The sequence below is a fragment of the Thunnus albacares genome, chromosome 17 (genome assembly GCF_914725855.1).
Source record: "Thunnus albacares chromosome 17, fThuAlb1.1, whole genome shotgun sequence".
In the NCBI taxonomy this organism is placed as follows: Eukaryota; Metazoa; Chordata; class Actinopteri; order Scombriformes; family Scombridae; genus Thunnus; species Thunnus albacares.
Window position 1 is genome coordinate 25,837,759 of NC_058122.1, and position 10,934 is coordinate 25,848,692.

Here is a 10,934-nt window from a genome sequence, read left to right on the forward strand (position 1 = left end):
GTCTGGTTTTGTCCTGTTTTTCATGAAGAAAATGAACAAAACCATTCAACAGTTTGAATAGGACTCTCCAACTCTTGTGTTGATAATGATTATTACCAGCCAGAGGGTGTAGAATAGACATAATGGAGACTAATATGTCAACATTTCCATCCCTCTTGCTTGTTATCCACTCTTATTTAGTCTTTATGTAAACATTTAAGGACAACTTTATCTTTAACTCATTAACCTAATTCGGGGTTGACATTTGCAAATGTCATAGCAGAAACCCAATTAATTAACAAATCTTTAGAGCTGAATCCTAAAGTAGAACCGAGTGCACTGAATCATTAATCATCAGTGTTACTGACTGAATTAGTAGCTTTATGCATTGGAGCTTTTCCTGCTTGGAGTCCAATCTATTGAATGGCATTTTGGGAAATGTAGGAAATCACTAACTATAGAAGAATAGGCGGGTTAAAAATTTATTAATTTAAATACACACAATTGTACTTAAAGGTGTACTATGCAGGATGTGTTGGTTGGTGTTTGTAAACACACAGCATTAAAAGTCGGCCCCCCCTCCCCAGCAGAGAGAGAGAGAGAGAGAGAGAGAGAGAGCAGCAGTGGTCGAGTGAGCTAGAGAGTGAATGAAGAGAGCGAGCCATGCTAGCGAGAACAAAGCGGTGAATCAGATTAATAAAACATTATTTTCTGATTGTTTCTCAGCAGTTACGTTCCAAAGCACAAATAAAAACCTGCCACACCTATAGGTCTGGCAGCATTCCCGGATTTTGTGTGAATGCAGAGCTTCATCCTGTCCACTGTGGCCTCTCTGCTCTGCGTGTGTGTAGCTCAGCCCCGCCCTCGATCAAGCAGACACACAGACTTGCAGCTCTTTATACGTCCGTAACACAGAGAGCAGAGAGCAGAGTGGAGCAGAGCAGAGAGACATGCTGTTATTGGCTGGGGCTACACAGCCACTGCCCAAAGGTTGACACCCAGAAACATCCTGCACACAGCAAAATAATATGAAAATAAGAAAATACAGGCAGACGGCAGAGTCTCTGTAGATACAAACACAGTCACACACTTCTAGTGGGTCATAAGTGATGATTGAGCGGGGTTATCTTTGTCTATAGGCCACATTGTTTTTTAGGAAAATCCTGCATAGTATACCTTCAATATTGTTCAAGTATTCATGGATGTTTTTCTTACTCCTCAGGTGATAAGGACGTAGATGAATACTACACAAGGAAGCATCACCATCATGACTTTGGTGGCCGGGGTCCGACCCACATGGTGAAGCTGAATGCAGATCCCCAGCAGCACCAGCAGCGGCAGCGTCCCCACCGCGTCCAGAGGGCCATGTCCCAGGACCATGTCCTGTCTCCTCCCAGGACACCACGTCGCGGAGACTACGGTCTGTCTTCATACGGTGTCATGGCAGCTGCCGCGTACGGGAGCAGCCGCCACCTCTCAGAGGAGCAGCTACTGTCGGCGGACCGCCTCCACTCCCAGGATCCCTTACTGTCCCCTGCGATGCGGCGCGACAAGTTCCGGGAGAAGGCCATGGCACGGGCGATGTCTCACGCCGACATGCTAATGCCCACCACGCCTGTCATGGACCGCCACAAGATGACCAAGATGCACTCTCAACCCAGTGCCTCTAACGACTCCTACAACACGCTGACGGTCAACCAACAAGTGTCCACGTCTAAGAGGCAGGCATTTGCCTCCCGACGAACACACACGGTGGACCACCTACAGTACATTCCCGGCCACCACCACACATACCGCACTGCCAGTAAGAACGAGGTAACTGTTTAACTGCAGAGCGGCTGGCCGAAGGATTCCTGCAACGCACCACGGACGTCAACAGAAATCTCCAAAAATCAGCAAGTTTCTTCAGCAGAGGTGTTCTGTCTTCTTGTTAAAACAACCTCCTACATTAAAACTCTTCCTGCTTTTTAGCACAAGCTTCCTGTGTCATCCAGATTTTGGGTAACTAGAATCAACACTGGCAAAGACATTTCTCTCTTAGAGCATCATAAGGGCTTTGCGCATTGACACAAAGAGGGATCCTTCATGTCAGATGTTTGACAGCGTGAAGAAAATATTTTTTAAACTGGACATGGGACTGAAAGAGAATTGTATTAACTTTATAAATATATAAATATACTATATTTACTATTTGTATTTTCAGTCCTTGTTATAGCTTTAGAGATTCTCATTGAACGTGACTGATGTAAGCACTTCAAGTGGTGCCTCTTAAAATTCGTCCCATTTCAACGATGAAGTGGATTTGTGGGTTAAAAAGCACAATTAATGACTTCCCTTTTTTGGTTTATTTTACTCTTCTTCTTTGATAAACGGCCAGAACATATCAGCTTATTAGTGAAAACAGAGGCTATTTCTGTTGCATACAATAGATGATTGTAAATAGGCTATATTAGCAGCATTAAAACAAGAAAAGCTGGCCCTTTGGCATTATTGTTTTTTTTATTTTAGTTTTTTTCTCCCACCTGGAATCTATCATGGATTCTCAATTAATAGATTTAACTTTAGATAAGGCAAAGTTCCCAAATTAATATTATTTCCACAGATGTCTCCAAAACATGTGGACATAATATGTATATGGGAAATTTTTTTTTTTCTTTTCTAACTGTGCTTGTAGCATAGAATGATTGTGTATGAAACGATGTTTTACCACTGTCGAACGGCAGCTTCAGTCTGCAGGTGAAAATGAAAACCTAATGGTTGTTTGAATTAGCTTAAATTCTGTTCACACATTTCCTTGCTTTCTCACCTACGCCCGCCCTGCTCTGTTTGTGATTGGCCAGCTGAGGAGGTCCGGTGGTTAGTTTTGTGTGTCGATGTGTTGGCAGAAACAATCAGCACTAAAGAGGACGTCATCGTCATCATAATCGCTAGTCAATCAAGCATTAATTAAAACTGTGAACTGTTTCCCTACATGTTTTCATTAAAGCAATGCCTTATTGTATGGAATCCCATATGCTCTTAATTGAACAATCATGCTTTTGTCACATGTCTCGGCTTTTGTGCAATATATTGATCATGACTTACCAGCAGAACCAGCAGTAAAAACCTGTATAGTGTTAGATGATACAGTACATATACCTCAAAATCTCTCAATAAATTCAATTGAAGGAATCTAACATTTTGAAAGGAAAATAATCAATAGCTGGATATCATTCATATTGGAAATTTGATAAATTATTTGCATTAACTGAATTTGCTTTGTTTAAGGTTTATGAGCTCATAAGTAGGTGCTCTTGTTCTCAACAGCTCAGTCAGATTGACTGGAGAGTACAGGTCTTCACTCGGTTCCTAGTAATTGAGGCCGAATCCCACGGAGTCAAAATTATATTCAGTCTAATTGGGTTGGTAGGGTCCCGTTGCATTGCCCCAGGTCTCGGGGATGTCCGTCAATATATCTAACACCCCAGTGGATCCTAATGGATTCTCTATCAGCTCTGATCCCATGGTGCGTCATTAATCATCACAGAAAATGTGTTTTTTGAGGCCGATGGAGACGAGAAAGAAACGACACGTATCACTGCTGTCTGTTAATTAGTGGAACATCATTCTGCTGCAACAAAGTCACCAGTGAGTCTCAAGTCTTGGCGATGAAGTTCCGATACAAGTCCCAAGTCAAGGCATTTAAATCCCAAGTCAAGTCCCAAGTCAAGACAATTGAGTTTCAAGTCCTAAACAAGTGTATTACTTGTCTGTCTGCTGGTGTGCGTTGCCAACCACGCCTTTCCTTCTGCTCTCGCAATGCGATTGGCGTGATTTGAAGCAAATCGGTTGAACATGAATGATTGATTCGGTGCAAACTTTGTGCAAAATTATTTTTCATCCTTGAGATAAGGAGGATACCAAGTCATTCCACGTGCGAAGGCTGAAGTCCAAGTGAATTCACGAGTCATTGGTGTTAAAGTCCGAGTCTATTTTGAAGTCTGTTTGGATTTTGTCGAGTCTGAGTCAAATCCACACCCCTGCTGCTGCGTCATGTCTAATTATCCTCGGGTCTGTTCAGATTGAGCCTCTTCTTTTTGTTTTTCATTAATTTGTTCGTTTAGATAGATTTTCCATAGATCTGTTTCGGATCCAATATTTTGGACTTATGAAGACCTCCACTGTAGAGTCCAAAGACCATGACAGTACAGTATGTGTGTCAAATGTTTGAGAGTCAAAAACAGTCTTAATGCTAAAATCTCTGTGTAGATTTACAAGAAACATAATAGTTCCCATTGAGAAATTATAAATTCAATGCACTGTCCATTTCCAAAACAGAATTATAAATTTATGGGTATATCTTTGTGGCAACATTAATCAGATTATAACCTGAATTTATTGTCATCAGGAACATTGCTGTTTCTATCATATCTATTCTAGATATTTGAGTTGTAGTCTGCTGTATATAAAAACTTGAATACAATGTTATTTGTGATTGGAACTGCAATGTCTCATTACACATAAATCTCTGATTTAGTTGGACTACGCTTATGTCATGTTGTACATGTTTTCTTTAGTTGACTATCTTAATTTTTATAACAATAAATTAAAGCTTGACGACCTTGTAGGGATGTGGAAAGTTGGCCAAATGTATCTTGAGTTCAACAAATTCATTTCTTTAACTTGATGTGCTGTTTTAATTTTTTTCCGTCAGGTCTGCATTAAATGATGTCAATTAGAAATTGTCCCTTTTTTTTTCTTAAATTATTGTCTTTGTACATATGATATGGTTTCCTTTACTGTTCTTGGAGAGTGTTTGCAGGTTATGAAGTATATTTGATAGCTATGGGTGGGGTATGGGTGTTAAGTGTTTAGTAGACTGCTTCAGACAAGTATCTGTGTCCATCCAACTAATCTTCACAAACTTCTGCTCCTTCTTTTCACTTAATTAATAATGATGTCATCCCGAGAGCCTTTTTCTCTATGTGCAATATTTCCTATTCATGCAGCATAACTCTATAGCTACTAACTCTTTTTAAAAATGTTGTGAGGTTCATTTGCTGACATAAAGGCTTTGTTGTCCTTTTGATTTAGGACTGTATTGTCTTTCATAGTCGGAAAGGAGTGTTTTTTTTGTTTGTTTGTTGTTTTTTTTTCTAATACAGCTTAATGTGGTATGAATGAAAAAGGTGTCTGTGTAATTGCACAAATAATTGGAGACTAATTTAAAGGCTTCAAAAATGACAAAATACGACTGTTCCTGTGCATTTTTGTGTTTGTTTACAAAATATTAAAGCACATCATGTGTGTTGTATACATCGATCTAATAATTTCATGCTCTTTTATATTTATGAAATAAGTGGTAATACAAATAGACAACAGATGGATTATGGTTGAAGCCTTGGCTACTCGAGGGCAGCAGAAACAACTAGTGAACTCAACACTGACATATTAACTTGTTGAACTTGTTAGCAAACAGTTGCTTATTTCCACATCTAGCAGTTTGGAGTCGTGTTTCTGTCCAATATTCACTCTCTTTTAGCTCTGTTTTTGGTCTCCACCAACTCCTGAGGGAAATATCTGGCTCTTTAGCTGCTAAATGCTCCACTATGTTCACCAGCTAGTCTACAGCTAACTGTGTCTGTTTGCCGTTTGGTGCTGAGCAGGTAGTGTACAGCAGCTTTTTAGAGCTTTTTCTCTGAAAACAGCTGCCTGCTGCGGCTGAAAACAACACTATGAGAGCACCAAATCAGTAAAGTTGCAGCCAGACATCTAAACAATGAGCTGAAACTCTCTATAAAGCTCCGTAAAGCCGAGGGGAGCTGTAGAGTCACTGATAATTCTCTGTAGGTTCATCATTACAAGTCACGACACATTACACACTGACAGATCAGACATTGTTATTATGAAAAATACTGATTATAGCCGCTTTAAGTTTACATCAGTGGGTTATGGGAACTTATGTTAAGCTAATTATAGGTGATGAGCAGGTTTGTGAGTTTGAACTAGCATTTTAATTTCTCACCATGTAGCGCATTTGTCTCATGACTGACACAAGTCCAAGTTATTTCCTGACATTTGTTTGTTTTTCCCAAACATTTCACAAGATTTTGATCACCTCAGGAGTCAGTTACAGTTACAGCCTGGATACTTGCACATAAGCAACCCAGAGTTGGACTTAACAGTTGCAGAGGCTGTCAAAAATCCCTTTTACTAGAATAAATATAGCAACATGAGAGTAACATTGTTCTCAGAGCTCTGAGACATTGTGGTGACCCAGAACGGGTCCTATATGTTTCCTGCAGAAAAAAAACCGAACAGACCTAGTTTCTGGAAGTGAGACCTAATTTCAGGTACTGGTTATCTTTGTCTTGTTGAATTATGATGTGTGGCATTATGTTGTACAGTAAAAAAGCTTGACCCCTGACTGGTTGTAATGGGCCACATTAGCACAAGCTAGCTAATTGAGTAGGCATTAAAGGAGAACTCAATTATATTGTGCATCAAAGTGTTCACAGGTGTTGGGGAGTAGTACTGAATATGTGAAATAAGTTGTATAAATCTTTTTGTGGCTTCAGAGGGAGATGAGTGAAATCTGCTTCAAGCGATGTCACTGAAGGCAGATTTCATATTTATACTTATTTATACTCAGTTCAGCCTCTGTCTAAAACAGGTCATTTTAGCTCCTATTTCTGTAAGGCCCGCCTCCTGATGAGCCCACTCTGTTCTGATTGGTTAAGCTGCCCCTGTGGAGACTTCCTCTGGCTTCCTGCCTCCGTCAACAAACAATAGTGGTCACATTTTACTTATTTTCCCTGTTCTTTACTAGAAACACAAGCTTTTCAAATATATCCGTACATGTTCAAGCCAGAATGATCCAAAATATGGGACTGAACAACACGAACAACCTTAGCAAAAAAGGCTACGGAACGGACGGACATTTGTGGACATGCATGAACAAACTGGAGTCATCATGAGGAAGAAGTAGAGTTCACTTTGCAAACAGAGCCTCCAGAACAGGCTGAAGCCCTGACTTTTGACTTTCAGTCAGCATTTTTGCATACATTGACCTCAAGTTTTGGAACTTTGACCATGTTTAACATAGACATCCAACATCATAACAGTATGAAAATAACAGCGAATAACAGAAAGCATGTTATGTCCCCTTAAACTGTAAAGAAAACCCCATGAGAACTGTCAATCCAACTAAGGGGTACAGAGGTATGTTTCTTGCAAAAGTTTAATTAACTATTTAAAATATATCAGCACTAAATCTCAGCTTATAATCATTTTACAAATCCAAGAGATTTTCCATATGATTTCATTATCTTGGAAGTGGATTTACAATTAAGGGTTACAGCGTAGCTTCCGAACCTTTGCACGTAGCTGTCGTGCATTTAAGTCCGAGGCAAAAAGTTTAAAAGCTCAGAACAATCATCTTCATTGACGCCATTGGTGTCAGCAGTGCTGCCACTGTTTGTGATAAGAAAAATCTGTTTTTCCTGACACCACATGCATTTTTTCCTCTAGAAATACAAAGAGACAACTGCTTTTTTGAACAGCACTAAAAACAAACCCCAGCCTGACTTTCCCTCACAGGCGGGTCTTGGCTTTGGCAGGTCATTGAACATCTACGGTCACTGACACCATAAACAAAAAAGCACTGACACTTGTATTACTTTTATGACACATGTATTAATACCTACTGTTCCCATCACATCCTGGGCCGTCTGAAACCCTCTTGAAATTCATAGAGGACTGAGCGGGCAATGCATTTCTCACAATACCAGAACAAAACCTTGCGGTTACACTAGTGCACACACAAATGGGAAGATAACAAATGGCAATGGTTCCCACTTCCTTCAACACCTGTCCATTTGCATTTAGATGGAAAATGGAACAAGGCTATTTGGACAACTATGACCCAAATGGAGGAGCAATGGTCAAATGTTTGGCCATTAAACAATTTAATTCCGTTCTCACAGTGTCCTTATCAGAGGTATTAATTCAGTACGCTGCTTGAATGATCATCATAATCAGAAATGGCCTTGAGCATCAATTTACTGTCCATGTTTTGTATATTTTAACATGATCAAACTTATGATTAGGGAACCAACCATTAGAGGGGTCTGTTTATGCCTCTAGAGAAAATACTGTGTCTATTCAAACCAAGTGCTGCTGCCAACATTGTAAAATATTCACGTTTGCCCATAAATCTTGCTATTCAGTCATTGTGTATCAGTGCTCAGAGTTCCGTTTGATAGGATGACCTTTCCATTTTGTATGGAAAAAAAAAAACATGCAGACCTCTGGGAAGAAGCCTGAACTTTCAGCCTTTATTTCACTGTATTTTATTATTTTTGAAACTTGTTAGCCGAGCTGACGGGGGGCAGAGTGAAGAATTTCAAAAAAGCCGCAGTAGACCTCATATATCACCGCCGACCTGATCTGATCAGAAGCCACAGAACCGTGAGGGGCAAGTTTTGCCGTGATTGATTGATGTGCTAAACAAAGAAAAACAGGAGAGAAGAAGAAAGCCAGCTGGGAAAGAGATTCATAGCAAAGCAACAGAGTCTGACCAACAGTGGTTGGAGAATCATTCAGATCCTTTACTTCAGAAAAAATGAGTATATCAAAATATGATGAGAAGATGAAACAAATGTCAAATAATACAGAGTAAAATTTGAGAATATGGGATTAAAGTATCACCAAAAGTATTACTATCACAATCCAAATTTGTCATGTACACTACTACGGTAAATGGGGGGTGGTTGGGGTTAGGGGCTGATATTCTTGTGCACATTTTGCATCCACATGTTTAAGGAAATAAAATAATTATATTTAATTTAAAATTGGATAGCCATGTCCTATGTCATTGTCTGTCATTAAAAGCTAATTCACCACCAACAGCTCATTAAAATACACACAGTTTACATGGTTGAGGATTATTTTAAATCCATATTTTTACAGACTTCATTCAATATTCTTAAATTTTTGTCTAACTTTGATTCAATATAATCAGACAGTTATTCCATATTCTTAAATTTCGTTCAATACGTTCACAGTTTCATCCAATATTCTCAGACTTTTAACAGGTTTTTTTTGTTAATATTCAGTATTTTCAAATTTTCTTTCAGTTTGCTCAAAATTTCCTTTCATTCAACATTCTCAGACTTTAGAACAGAAAACTTTTATAGAGAGAGCAAATGGCAAATAGTTTGGCTGAGGAGAGCTACTTCACAACTGCAAGTATCAAAGAACAGGTGCTCTTTAGATCCAAGGACATATCATGAGACCAAAAAAAAAGAGAGAGAGAGAGAGAGAGGTTAGACTTGTACTTTTCTTTGTGATCCATAAATCATAAATCATCATCCTTTAACAAATGGGCTTAGCGCCTACAAATTTCAACTCACAGTCTTCTTCAGGCCATGTAAAAACAAGTGACAGCTCACAGATATACCAGGGCTGCTGTCAGCTGCCAGGCCATGGATGTATTATAAAAGCTGGATACCGGACTAAAAATGGTGCCCATTCAGTCCTATAGGAATTGCTCGCCTGGTGCATACCCCAAAAAAAGTTTCTAGCGTCCAAGTTTGCTTCTGCGTTGTGCGGCCCACTGAATATGCGCAGTAGTGTTTCCCCCGCTGGCCCCGCCCGCGAGCTCCCGCTCGGCCCATAGACTTTACATTGTGATGATGTCACGTATTTTTTAAATCGCTTTTCTCGGCTTGAGGAAAGTTTTACAAACATAAAACCTCCATGAATCAAAAGTTCATAATAGAAAGAGTCATAATTGACTTTGTTTGCAGTTCAAGGTGTCCTGTCAACAGTTTTACAGACGTCTGTTTTACAATGGTGGTCTATGGGGAAAATGCTTTTTGGGCTGCAGGGGGATTTTTCGCTGCAATACCGCGAGTGGCCACTGGGAAAAATTGGCTGCAAGGCTGAGCGGCGGCGCCCTATCCAGCTCTTATTATACATCCATGTGCCAGGCAATCAGAGTAGTACTGGATAACTGACAAAGGTGAAGTAAAGAAAGTGGGTCTGTACATAAGTAGGTAAATTCTAACAAGCAATCAATATCTTTCAGGTTAGCAAATCCATCATAAATAATCAATAGCACTGGATATTCACCAACAGTCATATAGAATAATAATTACATAGAAAAATACCCATTTTAAATATATATATATATGTATACACACACACACACACACACGCACACACACACACATATATATATATATATATATATATATATATATATATATATATATATATATATATATATATAATGGTATAGTATAGATGATTCCTCAGTACAGGTTCCATTTCCTGTGTGACTGGTATTTGTGCTCGGTGAGTCAATCTTCCAGTTTCCTTTTTGTTCTCCCCATATAAAAAAGCTACATGGGCATTGTAGGTGGTATAATACATGAGTTGAATTACATTTAATGAATCCTTTTATAGAATAGCTTTTATTCAAGCGTCTGTCCTTGAAGTTGTTAGTTTGTTGCATGGTATCACAGTGACTGCATCTACCACACTTGAAAAAGCCTCGAGGTCTGTGATCAAGCCTTTTTGTCTCCCGGTAGATATCTATGGACCAACTTGTCTCCTGCAGTAAGTTTATACCAGTGTAGGACATTTAAAAAATATTTGGGGGGCAACTTTTGCCCCCACTGTCTAAAAAATTGGGGTAAAATTTAGGGGACACTTTAAAAAAAATAGTAATTAGAGCATAAAGTTGCTGTTTTTAATGTAAAACGAGCCCAGATTAAAATACATACAGTAATCACCACCTTGTGTAACCACAACCACCTCAGTAAACACTGTCTCATTTGTAATAATTGTCCACATTTTCTAATTACAATAATAAGCACATGAAAAGCAAAACAATGCAGGCCAATTCCCTTTTCAATAACTAAGATTTTATTTAGGAAGAGCCTTCAGTACAAACCACTGAAGATAATGAT

The 10,934-nt window shown here is 39.1% G+C and overlaps 1 protein-coding gene across 1 annotated transcript in view; it reads left to right on the forward strand.

Moving 5' to 3' along the window:
- The window catches only part of LOC122967776 (protein shisa-6), an 87,676-nt gene extending 82,387 nt beyond the window's left edge, over positions 1-5,289 (forward strand). Inside the window, exon 7 of the mRNA XM_044332587.1 lies at positions 1,202-5,289. Coding sequence (XP_044188522.1) covers positions 1,202-1,806 — 605 coding nt within the window. The 3' untranslated portion in view covers positions 1,807-5,289. The remainder of the gene's footprint in view (positions 1-1,201) is intronic.
- The last annotated feature ends 5,645 nt before the right edge of the window (positions 5,290-10,934 follow it).